Raw genomic sequence first — 24,253 nt, 5'->3', positions numbered from 1 at the left:
CAAAGTTTTTGATAGTTTTCTTTATTTTCATGAGATATAATTTACATATCATAAAGTTTACCATTTCAGTGTATGATTCACTGTTTTGAGCATTGTCACAAAACTGTGCAACCATGACTGTGGTCTAACTCCAAAACTCTTTAATCTTCCCCAAAAGAAACCCCCTAGCTTTCAGCAGTCTGTGCCTCTTCCCCTCACTCAGCACCTGACAGTCACCAATCTCCTTTTTTTCTCTATGGATTTGCCTATTCTTGGTATTTCATGTAAATGGAATCACACAATAGGTAGACTCTTTTGTCTGGCTTTTTTCAGTTTAGCATAATATTTTCAAGGTTTAACCAAGTTGTAGTGTGTACCAGTGCTTCAGTCCTTTTTACGACTGAATAACATTCATTTGTGTGAGATGCTACATCTTGTTTATCCATTGTAAGCTGATGAGTATTTAGGTTGTTCTCACTTTTTAACTATTATGAATAATACTACTATGAACATTTGTGTACGAGTTTTTGTGTGGAAATATGTTTTCATTTATCTTAGGTATATACCTAGGAATGGAATTGTGAGGTCATGTGGTTTAACTGTGTTTAACTTTTGGATGAACTGCCAAACCATGTTACACAGCAGCTGTACCATTTTACATTTCCATTTATGTATGAAGGTTCCAGTTTTTCCATATCTTTGACAGTATGTGCTACTTTCCATATTTTTTATTGTAGACATTTTCATGGGTGTGAAGTGTTATCTCATTTTAGTTTTGTTTTGCATTTTCCTAATAGCTAATGATTTTAAGCACCTTTCCATATGTTTTTTTAGCCATTTGTACATCTTCTTAAGATGAATGTTTATTCAGGTCATTTGCCCATCTTTTAATTGGGTAATTTGTCTTTTTGTTGTTGAGCGTAAGAGTTCTTTACATAGTATGGATATCAGATCCTTAACAGATATCTGATTTGTAAATATTTTCTCCCTCTCTGTGGGTTTTTTTCTCTTTCATATAGTCTCCTTGAAAGCATAAAAGTTTTTAATTTTGATGAAGTCCAATTATCTGGTTTTTTCTTTGGTAGCTTGTTTTTTTCTTGCCATATATAAGAAACCATTGCTGCTGCTGCTAAGTCACTTCAGTCATGTCCAACTCCATGCAACCCCATAGATGGCAGCCCACCAGGCTCCCCCATCCCTGGGATTCTCCAGGCAAGAATACTGGAGTGGGTTGCCACTTCCTTCTCCAATGCATGAAAGTGAAAAGTGAAAGTGAAGTCGCTCAGTCGTTTCCGACTCTTCGTGACCCCATGGATTGCAGCCTATCGGGCTTCTCTGTCCATGGGATTTCCAAGGCAAGAGTACTGGAGTGGGTTGCCATTGCCTTCTCCTAGGTTGTAAAGATTTAGTCTTTCATTTTCGTCTGAGAAGTTCATAATTTTAGCTATTTAAATCTTTCAGCTATTTTTAGTTAATTTTGTACATGGTGTAGAGTATATGTTCAACTTTCTTCTTTTGCATGTGGATGTCTGGTTGTCCAGTCACCTTTTGTTGAAAAATGATTCTGTCTCTATGAAATGGTCTTGGCACTCTTGTCAAGGTCAAAATCAGTTGACTATGGATGCGTGGATTTACTGCTGGACTCATAGTTCTATTCCACTGGTGTTTATGTCTTGGCAGACATACATTTTGATAAATACTTGTGTGAACTATGTACATTTTGGTCTCTAACAAGTACCTGGAGTGTAGTTGAACTGGCCCAGGCTTCTTACCTGTCACCTGGCTTGGGTAAGAGACTGAATCTCCTCTGAGACATGAGGATCTTAAAAGGAACACATACCTGGCAAGAAGGTGTAGAACTCTAATTCCACGAGTCTACTTAGAGGCAAATTGACAAATTAGGTCCAAATTCTATCCGTTATAGTGTGGTTAAGAGAATTTGAAGCCTTGCCAATTTTAGACAAATATGACTCCATACACTCATCCCAGCATCTGGTAAGTATCTGTTGAGACCCTCCTCTGTACCATGCACAATAAAGCAGCTTTTAATATGAGGACTTTAATTTCTCCAATATAAACTATTTGCAAAGTTACCAAAAACAGAAAGTTAACTATAGGAAATTATCTTTTTTTGGTCAAAAATCACTAAATGGTAGCTCTAGTTCATGAACAGCTGATTATAGCTCTTTTCTTTGTCAATAATTATCTAGGAGGCCAATTACAGTATCTGTTTAGGCCAATCCTTGTTAAAGGTAATAAAATCTTATCATTTGTATATAATAAAATGCTTGTCCTTCTGTTCCATTCTGTTGAAGATTGGGGGTGGGGAGCAGGATCTGCAGGATTGCATAAAACTTATATCACATTATTAACAAGTGATGTAGAAAGAAAGGGGCAACGACAATGATTCCCTGGGCCTGGAAACTTCGTCTGTCTTTAGATAAAAGCTCTGTTGCACTACGGTCTGCTAGAACAACCAAAGACTGAGCCCTCACACCCTCTTTACTGATGCCAGAGATCCTATAGTAGCATAGTCCAGTTTGTGTCTGGTAATGTATAATCCTGATGACAGCCAGAACAAGAATCATCACTCTGAACCCTGGAACAAAGACGGTTTTCTGCTCAGCATAAGTTCTGTTACAGTGCATTAAAGCGAACTCACAAAGATGGACCAGACTTTTAAATGAAATAATTCCTTTTTAAGTTGTTTAAAATTGAGCCTTCCATTGGACATTATAAAAATAAAAAAATTCTGTTTGTCAAAAGACAGCATTTAAAGAAAGGAAAGGTAAACCACAGACTGGAAAAATGGTATTTGCAAAATACATTTGAAAAAGGACTCACCTAAAATGTATAAAGAGCTTCTGCATATCAATGAGATAAAGAAAGATAAGCCAAACGGGTAAAAGACATGGGTAGACCTGTCACAAAAGAGGATAGTCAAATGCCCAATGAGCATATAAAATGATACTTGGCATTAATTTGCATGCAAATTAAAACCACAATGAGACAATACTACCCACCCACCCGAATGGCTACAATTTAAGATGTTGACTAGGTTGTGGAGCAACTGAACTCTCATACACTGCTTGTAGGAAATGAAATAAAATAAGCACACTGGAAACTTTGGCTGTATTATTAAAGTTAAAAATAAATAAATGTCCTAAGATCCAGCAAGCCCATTCCTGGTTAAGTACCCAACAAAAATGCATGCACATATGTATTAAAAGAGAAGTTCAATAATGTTCATGGAAGGATTATTTGTAAGGGCCTCAAATTGGAAACACCTCAACTGTCCACAGCAGTTGAATGGTTAAATACACTGTGGTATATTCACTCAGTGGCAAACCATGCAGAAACAAAATGAATGAACGATAGCTAACTTGAGAAAACACACGTAAATCTCAGAGATACAATGTTGAGCAGAAAGTTAGATACAAAACAATACATGCAGTGTAATTTAATGGTTAAATCAAGATTAAAAATAGGCAAAACTAATCTATGGTGAAAGGGAGCAGAGTAGTGGTTACTTTAGGGAGTGTTTTGACTGGGAGGGATCAAGAGGGAGCCTTCCAGGGTGCTGGAAATAGTTTATATGTCAGTCACTTGTAAAAATTCATTAGCCAGGTATTCTTAAGATATATACATTGTATTGTATTTGTTATTTAATTTTTTTAAGGTATGAAGTGAAGTGAAGTCACTCAGTCGTGTCCGACTCTTTGAGACCCCGTGGACTCTAGCCTACCAGGCTCCTCCGTCCATGGGATTCTCCGTCCATGGGATTCTCCAGGCAAGAATACTGGAGCGGGTTGCCATTTCCTTCTCCAGGGGGTCTTCCCGATCCAGGGATCGAACCCAGGTCTCCCACATTGCGGGCAGATGCTTTAACCTCTGAGCCACCAGGGAAGCCCATTTTTTAAGGTATACTAAAAGAGATGGAGTTTTTCAGATACCATCCTCTATTCTGGTAAGTCAGGAATTCTGATGTCCCTTCTCATCCCCAGCAGACAATTAAGGGGGAGTCTCTGAAGAGGGTAAAACAGGACACAGTGGGGCATCAGGTGCAGAGGGATCATAGCAAAGACAGGAGGTTAAGTGGAAGTCTGCACACTGAGAGCAGAGGATCTGAAGCCTCCTTCTCCCTCTGAGCTCCCAGAAATCTAGCAGCCATGCCTTCAGACCCTAAGCAGGAGACTGGAAGATTATTCTCTGGGAAATCTGAGCAGGCCAAGGGGAAACACCTAAAGATATTAAGACCAGGAGTTCTCCAACAAAATGGCCCAGCCGAATCATCCTGTAGTGAAGTTCTTCAAAACCAACACCTACCCTCAAATAAAAAGCTCTCCGTTAGTTTTTAGCACCCTATTCTTTTTTTTTTTAATTGATGTATAGCTGATTTATGGGTTTCCCTGATGGCTCAGCAGTAAAAAATCTACCTGCAATGCAAGAGGCCCAGGTTTGATCCCTGGATGGGGAAGATCCCCTGGAGGAGGGCATGGCAACCCACTCCAGTAGTCCTGCCTAGAAAATTCCATGGACAGAGGAACCTGGCAGGCTGCAGTCCTTAGGGTCCCACAGAGTCAGATACAACTGAGGCGACTAAGAAGCAGCAGCATAGCTGATTTACAATGTTGTGTGTTTCCGGTGCACAGCAAAGTGATTCAGTTGTACGTATATACTACATGTACAGAAGTATGTGTGTGTGTGTGTGTATATACATTCTTTTTCAGATTCTTTTCCATTATAGGTTATTATAAGGTATTGAAATGTTTAAGGCAGTCCTTTGGACTTCCCTGGTGGCTCAGACGGTAAAGCGTCTGTCTACAATGCAGGAGACCCAGGTTCGAGCCCTGGGTTGGGAAGATCCCCTGGAGAAGGAAATGGCAACCCACTCCAGTACTATTGCCTGGAAAATCCCATGGACAGAGGAGCCTGGTAGGCTACAGTCTATGGGGTCGCTAAGAGTTGGACATGACTGAGCGACTTCACTTCACTTCACTTCACTTCATAAGGTATTGAACATGCTGAGTGCTCCATTCCTTTTAAAGGAATTTAAATGTTTTGTTGTCTTTATTCCTAATGACAAGGGAACATGATGGAATTTAGACCCACTGTCCGCCCACCTATCCATCCATCCAGGCAGCCACCATCCACCTGTCCATGATCCATCCATCCCTCTTATTTGTTCTTACTGAGCTCCTGATGAGTACCAGGAATGGCCAGGTCTGGGAATATAGGGGTGAACAAGGCAGATATATCCCTATGCTGATGAACCTCATGTGCCCCATTCTTAAGAATTACTAGACTCCTAAGGCAAGACTCTACCATGAAAGACCAAAACAAAGAGAAAACAACAACAAAATAACTTGGAGGAAACAGACTGCAAAGTGTAAGAACACTTTTTAAAAAATTACTAAATTCAGATAGATAATAGAGAAGATTGTTTTCATCAGAAAGGTGTGTTAGTTAAGAGAGGAAGGGACTTCCCTGGCGGCCCAGTGGCTAAGGCTCTGTGCTCCCAATGCAGGGGACCCAGGTTCAGTTCCTGATCAGGGAACTAGATCCCACATGCTGCAATGAAGATTGAAGATCCTGTGTGCTGCAACTGAGACCCAGTGCAGTCAAGTAAAGAAATACATAAATAAATATTAAAAAGAGGAAGAGTCAGAGAACAGAGGTTGAGGAGGGGAGGAAGTGAAAGAAAAGGAAGGGGAGAAATGTCATACTCAGGAAAAGGATCAAGAAGCAGAACAACACTGGCTTTTCCAACAGAGCACTGAAAGCTAAAAGAAAATGAAAAGACAGTTTCAAAATTCAGATGGAAAATGATGATAGAACTCTATGATCTATTCAAACTATGAAATAAATATTAGGCTAGAAGAAAGATATTTCAGATATGCAAGGGATTTACATGCGGTCATACCAATCATCATCAAAGAAAATTGGTCACTCAATGTTTTCTACATAAAAAACAAAATAATCATGATAAACTATTTTTATTTCATGGATGTACAGTGAGAAAAAATTAACAATCAAAAGAAGGCATGATGAAATCTGAACATGATAATAAATAAGGAAAAGAATTTGAACCATTTGGATTTACTTTTTATTCAACAAATATGTACTGAGAACTACTTTTTGCCAGCATTGTTTTAAATGATGAAAGTGCCTGTCCATCTGTGCTCAGTGGAGAATGACTCTTTGCCATCCTAGGGACCGTAGCCCACCAGGCTCCTCTGTCATGGGATTTTCTTGGCAAGAATACTGGACTGTGTGATGCCGTTTCCTCCTCCAGGGGATCTTCTTGACCCAGGGATCAAACCTGCATCTCCTGCTTGGGAGATGGATTCTTTACCACTGAGTCACCTGGAAAGCCCAGCATTTCTGTAAATGATGAGGATACAGTGGTGAAGAAAACAGAAGTCTTTGCCCTCACAGAGCACTTTAGGGACATGTTTAAATAATAATTACACATCTAATTAATGAAATGTTATGCAACCATTGAAAAATACATGAATACCAGATCACAGGAAGGGTGAAAAGACCACAAGCTGTGGACAAAGACAAAAAGGGAAGTCATAAGCCTGAAAATGGATATGGTAGGATAGCAAAATTATGAATGTTTTTCTTTTTCAAAATTCCCTTTAATTTTATATTGGGTTTTCTAACAGACAGGGGAACATCAAAACCCAGGATGCTAAAGGATACTGTATTTAAATTCAGGTGCCATCTAATAAATTCTCCCAAGAAGCTGTGTGATGCCTCTTCCTCAAGAAAGAGAGGGGAAATTACCTATTCCTGATGGGAAAAACATGGCCACTTGCTTAGATGTTACCATAAACTTTTTATTTCTACTTCAGCTATGCAGAGAAAGATGAGGGTGTTGGAAAGAATGCAGATCCAATGTCAAATGGGAGGCTCGAAAGAGCAATGAAAGCTTGCCTGTTAATTAGTTCCATGGGCTAATGAGCTCTAGGAGCGGAGTGAGCAGACTCCCTTTAACTGAACCAGAAAAAACTCACTCACAGCTTAAGGACAGTTGGCACCATAGTTTTCCATACAGGACGCTAGTGTTCCTGGCCCATGAGAGAATAACACAGTGGTGATGTTTCTGAAGTACTTTCCACAGGTGGTAGTGAAAGCTCAATTTACCATTACGTGCTTGTGTCAAGTGAGATTTCAGGAATCTCCATGTGAGTTACTGTGTAAAGAATTCCTTTATACTGTAGAGGAAGCAAGGATTTTTTGGACCAGCTGGTTAGATGTGGTTAGACACTAAATCTGAGAAGAACATTCTGGGTTCCCAAGGTATCTTAACACAAAGAGAAAACTCAGGAAGCCTCAAAATGAATGTTCTAACCACACCTTGGGATAAGTTAGATGTTCTGAGTTTTTTCATGTTCAAGGGTTCAGTTCAGTTCAGTTCAGTCACTCAGTCGTGTCCGACTCTTTGCAACCCCATGAATCGCAGCACGCCAGGCCTCCCTGTCCATCACCATCTCCCGTGATGCCATCCAGCCATCTCATCCTCGGTTGTCCCCTTCTCCTCCTGCCCCCAATCCCTCCCAGCATCAGAGTCTTTTCCAATGAGTCAACTCTTCACATGAGGTGGCCAAAGTACTGGAGTTTCAGCTTTAGCATCATTCCCTCCAAAGAAATCCCAGGGCTGATCTCCTTCAGAATGGGCTGGTTGGATCTCCTTGCAGTCCAAGGGACTCTCAAGAGTCTTCTCCAACACCACAGTTCAAAAGCATCAATTCTTTGGTGCTCAGCTTTCTTCAGAGTCGAACTCTCACATCCATACATGACCACGTGAAAAACCATAGCCTTGACTAGACGGACCTTAGTCGGCAAAGTAATGTCTCTGCTTTTTAATATCCTGTCTAGGTTGGTCATAACTTTCCTCCCAAGGAGTAAGCGTCTTTTAATTTCATGGTTGCAGTCACCATCTGCAGTGATTTTGGAGTCCAGAAAAATAAAGTCAGCCACTGTTTCCTCATCTATTTGCCATGAAGTGATGGGACAAGATGCCATGATCTTAGTTTTCTGAGTGGAGCTTTAAGCCAACTTTTTCCCTCTCCTCTTTCACTTTCATCAAGAGGCTTTTAATTCCTCTTCACTTTCTGCCATCAGGGTGGTGTCATCTGCATATCTGAGGTTATTGATATTTCTCCTGGCAATCTTGATTCCAGCTTGTGTTTATTCCAGCCCAGAGTTTCTCATGATGTACTCTGCATAGAAGTTAAATAAGCAGGGTGACAATATACAGCCTTGACATACTCCTTTTCCTATTTGGAACCAGTCTGTTGTTCCATGTCCAGTTCTAACTGTTGCTTCCTGACCTGCATACAGATTTCTCAAGAGGCAGGTGAGGTGGTCTGGTATTCCCATCTCTTTCAGAATTTTCCACAGTTTATTGTGATCCACACAGTCAAAGGCTTTGGCATGGTCAATAAAGCAGAAATAGTAAGAAAGATATTGCATCAGAGTGTCATATCAGATCTTATTCAATTAGACTATACATTTTGTTTATGTTTGGCTTTTTAAATAATATTCTAAACTTTAAAAATAGGAGGAAAGCTAACTGCAATGTTATTGTGGAATCGTGGAATAGTAAAGGACATTATGGGAAATTAAAGAAATACAAATAAAGTATGGAGTTTAGTTAATAATTACGTACCAGTGTGTGTTTGTTAATTGTGATAAAGGTACCATAGTGATATAAGATGTTAATAATAGGGGAAGCTGGATGTGAAGAATATGGAAAGTCTCCGTAGTATCTTTGCAACGTTTTTGTAAACCTAAATCTATTCTAAAATTTTTAATTTTATTTAAATTTAAAATATATATAGGAGGAAATAACTATTATCTCAACCTCAGACAAATCACAGCTTTGGCATAAGTCTAGTATTCAGGCCGCATGACTGCAGCTAAGCATCAGCCACTAAGGGATATCAGTTGAGTCCCAGGTTCTGTTATTTTCAGCGACAGAGAAAAAAGTTGAAACTGCAAATCAAAATACTTAAAAAATATAAAGTATGGAACTAATAAGACAGCAAGGTTTAGATTTTGGTTGTGGAAAATATGAAGTCGTTAAATGTTCTCGAGTAGAGAGGTGATACAGTGAGAACAACAATTGAGAGATTTGTTCTGTTAGCAGTCTGCAAAATGGATTGAAGCTGAAGAGAGACTGAAGTAGGGCTATCAGTGAAGAGGCGATAATTGGCAGGTGAAACAAAAGTATTAAGACTAAACCCCTAAAGTGAAACTTAGGGCAAAAGTTTCAAGCACTGTTATTCTTAGTGCCGCATACAACCTCTTCTAGGCACCAGGGGACAAGCAGAGTCTATTATGCAGATGGCTATATCAGACGATCTTAGCCTTGCTCCATTAGATATCTGAAATCATAGAACCCCTTTCCTTGTCCCAGGTCCATGGTTCTTAGTCTTTGTCAGGTCTGTGTGTTGTCACCTCTGCTTGTCCTGCATCAGCTCAGTACTTGTTTGATAGTCAAACCTGAGTCAATGCTCCTTTTTTATTTTTAACCCATCCTAACGGATTTTTGAGAAACATATATGCAGGTCAGGAAGCAACAGTTAGAACTGGACATGGAACAGATTGGTTCCAAATAGGAAAAGGAGTACGTCAAGGCTGTATATTGTCACCCTGCTTATTTAACTTCTATGCAGAGTACATCATGAGAAACTCTGGGCTGGAAAAAACACAAGCTGGAATCAAGATTGCTGGGAGAAATACCAATAACCTCTGATATGCAGATGACACCACCCTTATGGCAGAAAGTGAAGAGGAACTAAAAAGCCTCTTGATGAAAGTGAAAGAGGAGAGGGAAAAGGCTGGCTTAAAGCTCAATATTCAGAAAACTAAGATCATGGCATCTAGTCCCATCCCTTCATGGGAAATAGATGGGGAAACAGTGGAAACAGTGTCAGACTTTATTTTTGGGGGCTCCAAAATCACTGCAGATGGTGACTGCAGCCATGGAATTAAAAGATGCTTACTCTTTGGAAGGAAAGCTATGACCAACCTAGACAGCATATTCAAAAGCAGAGACATTACTTTGCCAACAAAGGTCCGTCTAGTCAAGGCTATGGTTTTTCCAGTAGTCATGTATGGATGTGAGAGTTGGATTCTGCAGAAAGCTGAACGCCAAAGAATTGATGCTTTTGAAGTGTGATGTTGGAGAAGACTCTTGAGGGTCCCTTGGACTGCAGAGAGATCCAACCAGTCCATTCTGAAGGAGATCAGCCCTGGGTGTTCTTCGGAAGGAATGATGCTAAAGCTGAAACTCCAATACTTTGGCCACCTCATGCGAAGAGTTGACTCATTGGAAAAGACCCTGATGCTAGGAGGGATTGAGGGCAGGAGGAAAAGGGGACGACAGAGGATGAGATGGCTGGACGGCATCGCCGACTCAATGGACGTGAGTTTGAGTGAACTCTGGGAGATGGTGATGGACAGGGAGGCCTGGTGTGCTGCGATTCATGGCGTCGCAAAGAGTCAGATATGACTAAGCGACTGAACTGAACGGATTTTTAAAAACGTTTCATCAGGAAAGGATTCAAATTTTATAGAAAACTTGCAAGAATAAAAAGAGTACACTGATAGACTCTTGTTACATCTACTGTTAAATATTTCTCTCTCTAGGTATATATGAATATACATAAATGTATGCACACTTAACATTTTTAACTACTGGAGGATAACTTGCATACAGACTTTAGTCCTATTTCATTGTATGTTTCCTAAGAATTAGGACATTTTTTTACAAACCGCGGTATAGCTCTGGTATGTTCACTCAGTCACTGTTTGTTGAGTTGAACTGAATGACAGGAACACCCATCATCCTAGTCTGACCTTTCCCATCGCTGAGTCATGGGAGTGAAAAATTCCAAGTTTTATTTGAATTTCAGGTTTGGGTCTTTTAGAGTATCACAGAATCATATTTTTCAGATTAGTTTTGAATTTCATTCTTTATGGGTTTGACTCAGTTGTTCAGCTATTCTGAAATCATCTTTGTGAGAGAGTACTACTGAAAGCAATAATGGCAAACACTAACCTAGCATTCATTACTGTCAGGCATTGTTCTAACACATTTAATCCTCACAACAACCCTAAAGGGACATACCATGGTATGATTGTCTCCACTTTATACATGGGGAAATGCAGGCACAGAAGTTGAAGAATTTACCCAGAAACAAACAGCTTGTAGAGGGGCAAAATCAAGATTTGAACCCAGGCTCTCATATCTCTTTCTTAATAGTTAATATAAATGTGCGTCTGTTAATCTAAATGTATGTCTCTCTCTCTGTGTCTGTGTGTATGTGTGCGTGTTTAGCCTTCTTACATTTCACAGTGTCTTCTCTAAAGAGGATCCCACACTATTTCTTGTTATTGATTGCTTTTCACTGTGTCGTGTTCCCCTAGGAGAGATGCATTCATTATCTTGATGTGTTTATTTTTCAGCTGAGGCGAAGGTGACTGGTCCCAGGAGCCCAGAAGAATGGACTCAGAGGAGGCTGTTTACATGAGGTTCTCCCACTCACCAGCTGTTGAGAGTCTATGGATGAAGAGCAGGATCTTATTACTTCAATGGAAGCCTGCGACCATGATCCCAGCCACCAGTAGCCAAGAGGACTTGGTACAGTGCGGCTGCCTAATAAATGATTCATCAGAAGCAGTTGATACAAATGTGTTGCAGCAGCATCTTCAAATTTAGTGTTGCCTTCTTATCTAGGCTTGTGTTTGTTCAGAGATCCCCACTGCCTCTCACTTCCGTGCCAGTACTGACCTGAAGGCTGGATCCACAGTGGATTCTCGTCCTGCAGGCTGGCTCTGTTTGACTGCTATTTATAAAGCCAGTGTAGGTTAGTAACTATTTATTGAGTGCCAGTTCCATGGCAATTGTTAGTGCTTTACAAACATGTAATCCTCATGCAAACCCTGTTGCATAAGGTTGTACCTGTTATCTCCATTCTGCCCTCGAGCAAATGGAGGCTCAGAGAGGTTGGACGCTGTGTACAAAGTCACACAGTTGGCAGAGTAAGGGCTCAAATTGAGAGAAATCTAAAGCCCCTTCACTGTAACACGCTGCTTTTCTTCACTGCTGCAGAGATCATTAGTGCTGCCCTCCTGCATGTTCTCACTGGCATTCTTCTCATAAATAAGGTGGGGATGGCCGTGTGCGTGATGGCAAGTGTCTGAGAGGGAGGGTCAGGAGGCTTTAGAGGCACTGAAGAATCGCAGAATTATTCTCTAGGAAAAATAACACAATGCTCTTTTAGATCAGAGGTTGATAAACTATGCCTGGTAAGTCAAATCGGCTCCCAACCTCTTGTAGCAAATCGAGTTTTATGGGAACACAGCCACGCCCAATCCTTTATGTACTGCCCAAGGCTGCTTACTCTCTACAGTGGCCGAGTTGCATAGTTGTGACAGAGGCCATATGGCCCTTGAAGCCTAAAATACTGATGCTCTGGGCCTTTCTAGAAAAAGTTTGCTGACACCTGTTTTACACGACTGGGGAAGAGAGCCAATATTTCTTGTTAGCACCAAAGTTTTTGTTTTTTTGTTTTTTTCCATTTGACGGAAAAACAAAGATTTGTACTACTAAGGTCATCACTGGTGGTGGCTGGAGTTGGCGAGAGGGTTGATGGCTATAGGGACTGAACCAGGGAAGGTTAAAGGACAGGGAGGAGAAGGCAGGTCTGGGCCTCTGGGTCCTCAGCCCAGACTCATCCCACTCATGTCCTTCCTGTTTCACCTGCCAAATCAAGTTTCCTGAAATAACTCTGCTCATAAACTTTTAAGTGGCTTCCCACTTATAAAATACTCAAATTCCAACATCCCAACCTGGAATGTAGAGATCATAACAATCTGACCCCTATGAATCCCTCTCTCCATCCCTTTTATTCTTTTTTAAATCATGAGCCAATCATGCCAAATTTGAGTTTATATTTCAAAGCCAGTGGACTTGTCTTTGATTTACTTTTATATAAGCAGAAAAGTAAACATATAATACTTGTGGGTGATAATGGGAAACCAGGCTGAGCTTTCACACCCGATGTTTCACCTAAGCTAAAAGTTATAAACAAGAATATATAAATGTTTCAGTTATTAATACTTTTCTACAAAAGACATTATCCAGTTGTTTAGAAAAAATATTCAAACTAAGGTTTTGTTTTTAAATTGTATTATCATAAACTTTCTCCCACATTGCTGTGTATTTTTCATAAAGATAATTTTTCATGGCTGCAGAATATTTCATCTCTTAATGTTCCTAAGTTTTCGTACTGTTGCACAGGTGTCTGGGCATTGAAGGGTGCCATTTCCATTTGTTCTAACTCCTATCTCCATTCTCTCCAGTTGTTCTTCTCAAAATTTTTCACCTTTGCTCAGGCTGTTTCCTTAGCTTGGGAAGGATCCTCGTGTCTTTTCCTGTCTGCTTAAATCCTAACCTCACAGCTTATGTCTGGTCACCTTCTGTCTTGGATCTCCTATGGCTAGGGGAGAGTTCAACTTGACCTTCAGAATGAGGGATGGATTTCAAGAGACTCATGTCTCTGGAAAATGCTGACATAGTGCCACCTGAACTTGACTGCAATGGCACTGGCAGTATCAAAGGGCTCAGAAACCTCAGAAATCCTTATTCCCTGGTGCTGTACGCAGGAGAATGGTTTATTGTAGAAAAGAATAACAGTGGACATATATTATGTGCTTTCTATATGTCAGGCATGATCATAAGCCCTTTATATACATTGTAATTTATCTTCATGACAACCCTTTCACTTGGGTACTGTTAATACTTTCATTGGAAGGACCGATGCTGAGGCTGAAACGCCAATATTTTGGCCACCTCATGCAAAAAGAGGACTCATTGGAAAAGACCCTGATGCTGGGAGGGATTGGGGGCAGGAGGAGAAGGGGACGACCGAGGATGAGATGGCTGGATGGCATCACCGACTCGACGCACATGAGTCTGGGTGAACTCCAGGAGCTGGTGATGGACAGGGAGGCCTGGCGTGCTGCGATTCATGGGGTCGCAAAGAGTCGGACACGACTGAGCGACTGAACTGAACTGAATACTCTCATTGTTCAAATACGAACACTGGGGTACAGACAGGTTAAGAAATCACCCAAGGCCATAGCACTGGTAAGTGGGAAGCTTGGCATTGATTGACTGGCACCAGACAGTCTGGTATCAGAGTCTGGGTGCTTAGCCAATGAAATACAAGTGCTACCAACACACGATGGCCCTTTCTCTCTCTAGTCGCAATCACCCAGGCTCAATCAGGTCCACAACCATCTTCAGAGTATATGCAGAGGGAGGGGGCTGTTCTTACTAGGAGCAGTGAGCCTGTTCTTCTGTGTTGGAGAGACCGGGCTTGGGGCTAGCATCCTTTCACAAAGAGGAGGTCAACAGGCAGGTAAACTTGCTGAGTCCTTGGTCATCCTCTGAACATAATAGTTCAGTTCAGTTCCGTTCCGTTCAGTTCAGTCACTCAGTTGTGAACTGCAGCACGCCAGGCCTCCCTGTCCATCACCAACTCCTGGAGTCTACCAAAACTCATGTCCACTGTGTCGGTGATGCCATCCAACCATCTTGTCCTCTGTCGTCCCCTTCTCCTCCTGCCCCCAATCTTCCCCAGCATTAGGGTCTTTTCAAATGAGTCAACGCTTCGCATCAGGTAGCCAAAGTATTGGAGTTTCAGCTTCAACATCAGCCCTTCCAATGAATATTGAGGACTGATTTCCTTTAGGATGGACTGGTTGGGTCTCCTTGCAGTCCAAGGGACTCTCAAGAGTCTTCTCCAACACCACAGTTCAAAAGCATCAATTCTTCAGTGTTCAGCTTTCTTTATAGTCCAACTCTCACATCCATACATGACTATTGGAAAAACCATAGCCTTGGCTAGACGAATCTTTGTCGGCAAAGTAATGTCTCTGCTTTTTAATATGCTGTCTAGGTTGGTCATAACTTTCCTCCCAAGGAGTAAGCGTCTTTTAATTTCATGGCTGCAGTCACCATCTGCAGTGATTTTGGAGTCCAGAAAAATAAAGTCAGCCACTGTTTCCTCATCTATTTGCCATGAAGTGATGGGACAAGATGCCATGATCTTAGTTTTCTGAGTGGAGCTTTAAGCCAACTTTTTAACTTTCCTCCATCAAGAGGCTCTTAGGTTCTTCTTCACTTTCTGCCATAAGGTGGTGTTATCTGCATATCTGAGGTTATTGATATTTCTCCTGGCAATCTTGATTCCAGCTTGTGCTTCTTCCAGCCCAGCGTTTCTCATGATGTACTCTGCATATAAGTTCAATAAACAGGATGACAATATACAGCCTTGACGTACTCCTTTTCCTGTTTGGAACCAGTCTGTTGTTCCATGTCCAGTTCTAACTGTTGCTTCCTGACCTGCATACAGGTTTCTTAAGAGGCAGGTCAGGTGGTCTGGTATTCCCATCTCTTTCAGAATTTTCCACAGTTTCTTGTGATCCACACAGTCAAAGGCTTTGGCGTAGTCAATAAAGCAGAAATAGATGTTTTTTCTGGAACTCTCTTGCTTTTTCAATGATCCAGCAGATGTAGGCAATTTGATCTCTGGTTCTTCTGCCTTTTCTAAAACACTGAAATCAGATTGATTATATTCTTTGCTGCCAAAGATGGAGAAGCTCTATACAGTCAGCAAAAACAAGACTGGGAGCTGACTGTGGCTCAGTTCTTGAACTCCTTATTGCCAAATTCAGACTGAAATTGAAGAAAGTGGGAAAACCACCATTCAAGTATGACCTAAATCAAATCCCTTATGACTATCCAGTGGAAGTGAAAATAGATATAAGGGACTAGATCTGATAGAGTGCCTGATGAACTATGGATGGAGGTTCATGACATTGTAGAGGAGATAGGGAGCAAGACCATCCCCAAGAAAAAGAAATGCAAAAAAGCAAAATGGCTGTCTGAGGAGGCCTTACAAATAGCTGTGAAAAGAAGAGAGGTGAAAGGCAAAGGAGAAAAGGAAAGATATACCCCTTTGAATGCAGAGTTCCAAAAGAATAGCAAGGAGAGATAAGAAAGCCTTCCTCAGCGATCAGTGCAAAGAAACAGAGGAAAACAATAGAATGGGAAAGGCTAGAGATCTCTTCAAGAAAATTAGAGATACCAAGGGCACATTTCATGCAAAGATGGGCTCAATAAAGGACAGAAATGGTATGGACCTAACAGAAGCAGAAGATATTGAGAAGCGGTGGCAAGAATACAAAGATCTGTACAGAAAAGATCTTCAGGACCCAGGTAATCATGAAGGTGTGATCACTCACACTCAGCTAGAGCCAGACATCCTGGAATGTGAAGTCAGATGGGCCTTAGGAAGCATCACTATGAACAAAGCTAGTGGAGGTGATGGAATTCCAGTTGAGCTATTTCAAATCCTAAAAGATGATGCTGTGAAAGTGCTGCACTCAGTATGCCAGCAAATTTGGAAAACTCAGCAGTGGCCACAGGACTGGAAGAGGTCAGTTTTCATTCCAATCCCAAAGAAAGGCAATGCCAAAGAATGCTCAAACTACCGCACAATTGCACTCATCTCACACGCTAGTAAAGTAATGCTCAAAATTCTCCAAGCCAGGCTTTAGCAATAAATGAACCGTGAACATGATAAAGGAGGAGCATTTCCAGAGCCAAGGCAGGATGTGATGGAAACACCTGTTTCTTCCAGACCTCACTTTTCTCAGTGTTCCAGGGGCCTAGCATAAAACAGGCATTCCGTTCATCAATAAGGGATTGTGACATAGTAACATCATAATGGCTACAGATTAGTTAACTCCTCCTCTCATGCCCTCTCCCAGGAAGGAGTGGCACCTCTTGCAATGGATCTTGTAAGAGTGGAGGTGGGGAGAAGAGATTCAGAGTGCATTCTGAAGGTGAGTACAATTGCAGAGCAGAGTCAGGAAGGAGATGCATAGTTATTGGCCTCTAGTCTGAAGAGTGAAAGAGCCTCAGGGTTCAGAAAGATGTTAAAGGCTATCTCTGCCAGTTGTCTTTCCAGTGCCTGATCCCCCTAGGACAGCTCTCAGAAGCAAATGCCCAGCTTTTGCTTGAACACCTCCACTGATGGGGACCTCCCTACCAAACAAAAATCCATCCCAGCTCTGTATGGCTCTGTTAGAAAATTGGACTTTTTGTTGAGTGGAAATCTATCTTCTTGTAGCTTCAGCAAAACTGGGTCTAATTCTATCTGTCAGAGGCTAGAGAACAAGCCAGCTTTCTCTTAAACACAACAGCCCTAGAGAGACGTGATGTAAATGAACCTGTCCTCCCTGAGCTTTTCCTCTCCAGGCTAAATACTCACCGGTGCTTGAATTGTGTCTCTTCTCACATGATTTCCAGGCCCATCATCAGATTTGTGTCCTCTGATTGCTTCCCACTTTGTGTACAGCTCTCCGAGTATGGCACTCCACAGAGCACCAGCTCATGTCAGAACAGAACCATCCTTTTCCTGCTATGAAAGCCTCTAGAATCAGAAACCAGTACTCTTGAGTCCCAAGGGGTTCCAGGGCTTTTGGATGAATTTATTTATGGTTAGAAGGGGGGCAGCAAAAAAAAAAAAAAAAAAAGAATGAGTTAGATGTCTGTGGTTGGGAAGAGATGATAAAAGCTAATGGCTAATTTTTTTTTTTGAATGCTTATTAAATATCAGACACTTTGCTTAAAACAACAGGAATTCTCTCATTCAATCCATTCAGCCACTCTTATTGGTGGCACTGTTATGATGACCATTTCACAGCTGAAGAAACTGAGGCTTAGAGAAGCTCAGGATTTTCCAAGGCTATGTGGTGTATGCCAAGACTCAGGCCAGATATTAAGAGGGAGTAAGGGGTAAAGGTTTGGCTTCAACAAAAGGCAGCATCTGGCCAGTGATTATGCTTCAGAAAAGGTTTGACAGTGAAAAGTGGTTAGGGGTGAGCACAGGACTTCTAAGGGCCCAGAGATCGAGAGGGAGAATGTCACACCAGGGTGGTACAGAAGGATATGATGTACAGGGGAGTAATAGCAGCAACAGCTATCATTTACTAAATGTGTACAAAGTCAGACGTTTTGCATACATAATCTCCTCTAATCCTCACAACAACCCTAACTAGGAGTTACCACCATTATGATCGCTATGTTACAGAAGAGGAAATTGAGGCTTATTGAGGTTAAATGACTCACCAAAGACTACACAGCTGGTAAGTGGCAGTTGGAGGATTAAAGTTCAGACAGTTGACTCCAGGGTGATGCCCTGTACTGACTCCCAAAGGGAAAGCCTGTTGGCAAGAAACTTAAGGGAAGGCATTTTCTCTCCTAAGAGATGGGGGATCCCAGAACCTACAAGGGAACTCAGGGCTGCTGGCAATGCCTGACAAAACAGAATAGGTGTTCTGGAAGAGACAATTTTGCCAGATGCTTTAAATCAGTAGTGCCGATACTGAGGCTATCCTAAACTGATATTTAGTCGGAAAGGTGGTCCTGGAGGCCCAGGAACCTCATTCAAATGAATATCCATGACCAGATATGCTATCTCAGAATCAGAAACCCAAGTGTTGAAAAGTCATCTGTTTTTGTGCTTTTGTAGTTCCCTTTTTCCATTTTTTAAAAAAACAATTTGCTTTCACTCAGTATAATGGTGACCAAACTTTAGTGTGCATCGGACTCATCCAGAGGACTTGTTAAAACACTGAACACTGGATCTCAGCCCCTGGAGATTCTGGTTTAGTAGGTCTGGGGATGAAGCCTGAGAATCTGTATTACTAACAAATTACCAGGTAGTGCTGATTCAGCTGGTCTGGGGATTATACTTAAGAACAAGGGCTTTGGTTTATTAGAAAAGCTACTTTTGAAATTATCTAAACTGACTTGGCTGTAAAGAGGCAAAGGACTTGCCCATGGGCCAGAAGCAGCGGGAGGGGGTTGGGGTGCAGACAGTGCTCAGCTAGGTGAGTGACTGCTGTATGGGCTGCGGAAGACAGAAGTCACAGCTCGGAGAGACTAGCTGTTTACAGATGAGAATGATGGAGAAGCAGAAGGTCCAGGAAGCTGGGCAGGGGAGCCAGACTGGCCAGAGATAGAGATCTGGCGAGGGCAGAAGTCAAATGGGGTAGCAGTCTTGTCAAAAGCTGCAGGCTCTTGGCAGGGCTGCAGGGAAAGAACTAGAGGAGCGGGGAGGCAAGGGGCCAGGAGTGAGCTCTGGGATATGGCCTGGGACAGAATCTGGCGATCACATTTCAGCTGTGGCTAACCGTCTCTAAAGCCTCCCCCTGTGGTTAAGCCCATCAGACCCAGAGTACCCAGAAGTTGCTCTTTTATAGTAGTGAGCTGAAGTTCTTGCAGCAAGAGAACTAGGACAGTGCTCAATGCTGTTTCTTCTTCCCTTAGCGGTGGGTCCCACGGTGCAGGCAGGGTCAGGGCTAGGGAGCTCAATCTGACCTCTGATGTTCTTCAGTTTCTAGGCTGCATTTCTCCCTCTGGGAAACTGACTCAGCTGCAGCACATGCGCACTGCGGAGAATGGCCTGCGTCGCTGCAGCAGTGTGCTAGCTGCTGGGTAGCTGGCTGTTCTCATCTCTCCTCATGGAACTGGGCAGCTTGGAGAGCAGACTCCTTTCCCTTGGTACCAAGAGAAGGAGCAGCATCTCTGCAAGACTGCATGTGACTGCTTTCAAATACAGTAGCAAAACTGCACATAGGCCCTTTCTGGACCCTGGCCTTCAAAAACAACCCGCTTAGCCTGAACTGGTTCTTTTCATCCCATTTCTTGTATGTGTCTGTCCAGTTACATCTCTGCAAGACTGCATGCGACTGCTTTCAGATATAGGAGCAAAACTGTGCACATGGGCCCTCTCTAGACCCTGGCCTTCAAAAACAACCCACTTAGCCTGAACTGGTTCTCGTCATCCCATTTCTTGTATGTGTCTGTCTAGTTAAAAAAAGAGTTTAGCGAATGCATACTAGATGGCAGGCCCTGTGCTGGGGATACATACAGATATGGGTAAAAGAAATCTCAACTCACAAGTATAGTTGGGGAGATCTTCTACAGAGATATTACAGCCTTGTAGGATAAATGTTATTTCTGAAACATACAGCTCATGCCCTCTTAGGACCTTTGTATTTTCTGTTTCTTCTATCTAGAATACTCTTCTCCAGATGATTTTTTGTATGCTTACTCTTTCACTCACTTCACTTGGGTCACTCCTGAGAGAGGCCTTCCCTGACCCTCCTACTGAAAATGGAGCCCACACAATTCTGAGTCAATTTATCCTACGTAATTTTTCTCTGTGGAACTTTAACCTCCTCATATGTGTGTGTGTGTGTGTGTACAGATGTATATATTTTGTTTTTATGTTTGTATATAAAGTGCCTAGTCACTGCTGATTTTCAGTGCGTAGAATTGGGACCTAACAGGTATGCAATATATTTTTTCCTTTTGTTCATTCACCATACGTGGTTATCCAGTTGAACTTTCCTGAGCCTCTCCAGTCATCAAAATGGAAGATAAGGCTTGTCTGCTTGGGGAAGGACATTTCCAAGCCTATCTTCCCACCTTTTCTAGTTTCTACTGTCCTTAGTCCAGACGGAACAGGTTCTAGATTCCCACCAATAACCATAAATACTGAACATTAACTACATACAGGGCACTTCCAATACGTTATTTAATCTTCACAATGCTCTGCAAAGTCAGCATTATTTCTCGTGTTTCACCAAAGATGAAACAGGCTCAGGGAGCGTATTCGTTTGCTGAAAGTCAGAGACAGCAAGGTTCCAGGGGCCTCTCTGGGAAAGGTCTCCCAGGCTTCCCAGTCACCCAAGTTTCTGTCACGTTTCTACAAGGCTTTCCCCATATTTCCACTACGTTCCCCGCCCTTTCTTTCTCGCTGGACAGCTGGGCCTGGCTTGCCCTGGTTGCTTCTCCGAGACTAGTGTAAGGAGGTGCTTCAGAAGGTTGCAGGGTTGAGAAGGGGCTGATCTATCTCCAGGGCCACAGCTTTCCTCCCCCCGCCCTCCCCACAGACCCGGCTGCTGGACGCCCAGTGGTCCAGTTCAAGGCCTGCGCGCTGGAGGAAAAAGGATGGGGGGAAAGAGGGAGGGGCTTCTTCAAACGATCGGCGGGACAGAGGGGCGAGCGCCCCTTTCTCTCTACGGCTCCCTCGGTGCGCAGGATAACCAGGCCCCTCCCCACCCCGCCGCAGCCCGCCTGGCAGCAGGGCGCGTGCGCAAGGCGTTCCTCGCCCCCTCCTGTCGGCGTGCCGCCCTTTCACCCTGGCAACCGCGGCGCGACTACGGCGCGCGCCTGGCTGGGCGCGGACGGGGCGGGGCCGGGCGGCGCCGGTGCGAGCTGAAGCTGAGGCTCAGGCGGCGGCGGCGGCCCAGCAGAGCCACGGCCGTGGGTAGCGGGCTCGGCGTGTCCGACTTCCCTCGGCCTCCTCTCAAAGTTCTTCGACGCGGTTTGGGGTGCAGTGGACACCGTCCCTGGCCATGGACTCCCAGAAAGTAAGCGGGGGCGGGGGCCGCTGGGTCGCCGAGGCCGGGCGGAGGGTGGGCGGGGCGCCCTGGGCCGGGTGGACAGTGGGCGGTGGGCGCGCTGGGCCGGCCGGGCCGGGCTGGGCTACGGCCGCGGAGGGCGAGGCAGCTAGGCACTCTTCTCGGGAGTAAAGCGGCGCCCGCCGGGGTGCGGGGACCGCGCCGGGTGACCCCGGATAGCCTCTGCTCTGCAAGGGCCCTGGCTCCTGAGGGGGTGTCGGGAGCCGCCCCCATTTTTTCCCATCATTTTCTGCAACGATCTAGGCCCCCTGTGATTCTCGCAGCCTTCCCGCGTGCTAGTGAGGGTTTATCCATCCTCAGCAGAAGAGGAAATCAAAGCACCTACTAGTGTACCTGCTGACGCCGAAGCTGACCCACTCTTCTCCACCCAGTCTTCGCCTACTTTGGCGCAATCTGTGTCTGTTTAGGTCGGGAACCAGGTCTCCTTGGTACCCCCCATCCCCCGTCCTCTCCCCCGTCCATCCCCTCCCCTGTCCATCCCCTCCCCCGTCCATCCCCTCCCCCTCCCCCGTCCATCCCCTCCCCACCCGCCTTTTGCACGGTTCCCCACCCTCGCCGCGCCCTCCTTGGGACTAGTTCCCCGGCACGTCTTACTGTTTATAGTGTTGGTTGAATTGAGAAAAAAGGCTGATAGTTGTCCAGAGCAGCGGTCCCACCCTCTGGCCAGTTCAGTGTTGCTGGTCAGTTCCCTTAATGATTGTTTTTGGCATATTTTATACTTTCTGAGGAAGTTAAGGACTGGGCATAACAGAACCAACATTTTCTGTTAGCCAATAGCCAAAAATATATTTAGAGAACGTAGCCAATGTTTTGAATACAATTAGAAGTGAGTTAATACTTAGTCATAATCCCTATATAGAAATCAACGACCGTGCTCTCTTTATTAGATTATAGTAATTGAAATAGTACAGTGTAGGAAGGAAACACAAGTGTTATTAATAACGGGCAAAAACAAGAGCCCATTCTTTTCTATTATTAGATAGGAAGCACTGGAAAGACTTATTAGAAAGATGTTTTTTGTAGTTTTGCCTGGAATCATCTCCTTGAGGAACACTGTGGGGCATGAGAATAGTGTAGTGATGTGTTAAACGTTAACTGTTAAAGTATTTAACAAAAATTACATGATTTCATTGTATGTGTTCATCCTGAAACTCAGATATAGTTTTATTCACGTGACTGTTAGACATTTTTTAAAAAGTAACATTTTGTGTTTTGAATATACATTTAAAATGCCTCTACCTAAATTTATAAAACACTTCAAAGCTTATTTAACTTTTAAAGTAAAGGGTGTGTGATATCTGAGATTAGTTCAGAGAAAATGGAAGGTCAAAGACTTGGAGTCCAGAGACTTGGATTCTATGCTCTATATGCAACTTTGTGATACAGAGCAAATCACTTAACTGTGACTAATCCAGTTCTTCATCTATACAGTGGAAATGAGAATATAGAGTTATTGTAAAAACCAGCTAATATAATACAGTATGAATTAGGTACTTTAGAGTACAGTGCCTTAAATTTTATTAAGTACTAAAGTAGTCTATGCACTGTAAAATGTAATTTTAAAAAATATTTTAATGTGGATCATCTTATTTTGCCAGGGCATACATATTCTCTCACTTTAATGAGGACTCAAGAGTTGGAGGTTGTGAGTCCTGCATGGTCATACTAGTAGCCATCCATAAGGCCAACATTTGAACTTGCCTGCACTGCAGATTTTGTTTTGATGTTTGAGTACCTACACATATTGTGTACAGTTTTAGCAGAAGTAGTGAAGAATTGGCTGTTCTTTCTTACTGGTACTAATTTATCTTAAAGAATCAACTTCTCAGTATTAGAAAATACGTTCAGTTTCATTGGTGGTAGCAAATATTTCTAATAAAAAGCCTTAATTTTGTCTCACAGCTTAAAACAGGCACTGTGTGTTAATGCTTATAACCGATTCAGTGCTCTGAATTTGAGCATCTTTTTTCTCATGAATTACTGCAGAATCAATTATATACCTCAACTAATAATGAACTAAGCTGGAAATTTCTCTTGAAATAAGTCAGTACTACACCCTTGGCATGGCTTTTCTTTTCTGTCCTAGAATGTTACAGTGAAAGTAACAGCAGAGATGATACCTTAGTCAGCATAAGGAAACACAAGTACCACAAGTGGCAAAGGCTGAGAGTGGCTTGAATGTATTGCCATTCGTAAGACTTGGGGATTTGAGCTTTAAATTAAGAGTATGGCTTCGGAGTCAGGTCTCCAGTCCTGCAGTTTATGAACTGAATAAAGTTGGGCAATTTGCTGTCTCCATTTTCTGATCTTTACAGTCTCCTTACCTCAAAGGGTTATGACTATCGTGTTAGCTTTTAAAAATCACTTGGTGCCTAGCACACATTAGTACTGTCTGCTAAGTGTTTACTAATCTCATAATCCCAACTTCAAAATGACTTCATCCCTTTGTTGATAATTTCTCTTACTTTTTCTAATCCAATCTAGCCGTTTCATACCTTTTTCCTTAAGTTTACAGCTTGTTGTCTGTATTTGTGTCTGTAATAAATATTTCAAATGATGGTGCCAAAGAAGTATTGTTAAATCCTAACTGAAAGAGGATTGGAAGTTCTGACTCATGCAGTCTGACAATAGAGGTTAAGTTAACCGGACAGTCTTACAGAAGCTTGATGATGGCTAGTCAGCAATT

At 42.7% G+C, this 24,253-nt stretch overlaps 2 protein-coding genes and 1 non-coding gene across 13 annotated transcripts in view; all 3 read left to right on the top strand.

Annotated features, from left to right (window-relative positions):
* Window positions 1–15,335, top strand: part of SLC44A1 (solute carrier family 44 member 1) — a 220,135-nt gene extending 204,800 nt beyond the window's left edge. For all 3 annotated transcript variants that reach the window (XM_060408984.1, XM_042242940.2, XM_060408981.1), the window contains exon 16: window positions 11,464–15,335. In XM_060408984.1, the coding sequence (XP_060264967.1) occupies window positions 11,464–11,478 (15 nt within the window). In that variant the 3' untranslated portion in view covers window positions 11,479–15,335. The remainder of the gene's footprint in view (window positions 1–11,463) is intronic.
* TRNAC-ACA (transfer RNA cysteine (anticodon ACA)) lies at window positions 4,770–4,841 on the top strand. Its single transcript has one exon. It is a non-coding gene; the product is annotated as a tRNA-Cys (tRNA).
* Window positions 15,336–21,394: 6,059 nt separating the features above from the next.
* Window positions 21,395–24,253, top strand: part of FSD1L (fibronectin type III and SPRY domain containing 1 like) — a 68,421-nt gene continuing 65,562 nt past the window's right edge. For all 9 annotated transcript variants that reach the window (XR_009599125.1, XM_027964147.3, XM_027964151.3 and 6 more), the window contains exon 1: window positions 21,395–21,516. Coding sequence is in view for 8 of the 9 variants with exons in the window: in XM_027964147.3 (XP_027819948.2) it covers window positions 21,502–21,516 (15 nt within the window). In the remaining variant the exon portion in view is untranslated. The remainder of the gene's footprint in view (window positions 21,517–24,253) is intronic.

This window comes from Ovis aries, chromosome 2 (genome assembly GCF_016772045.2).
Source record: "Ovis aries strain OAR_USU_Benz2616 breed Rambouillet chromosome 2, ARS-UI_Ramb_v3.0, whole genome shotgun sequence".
Lineage (NCBI taxonomy): Eukaryota > Metazoa > Chordata > Mammalia > Artiodactyla > Bovidae > Ovis > Ovis aries.
Note: the sequence above shows the minus strand (reverse complement) of the source record. Positions and strands in the feature narration are given on the sequence as shown.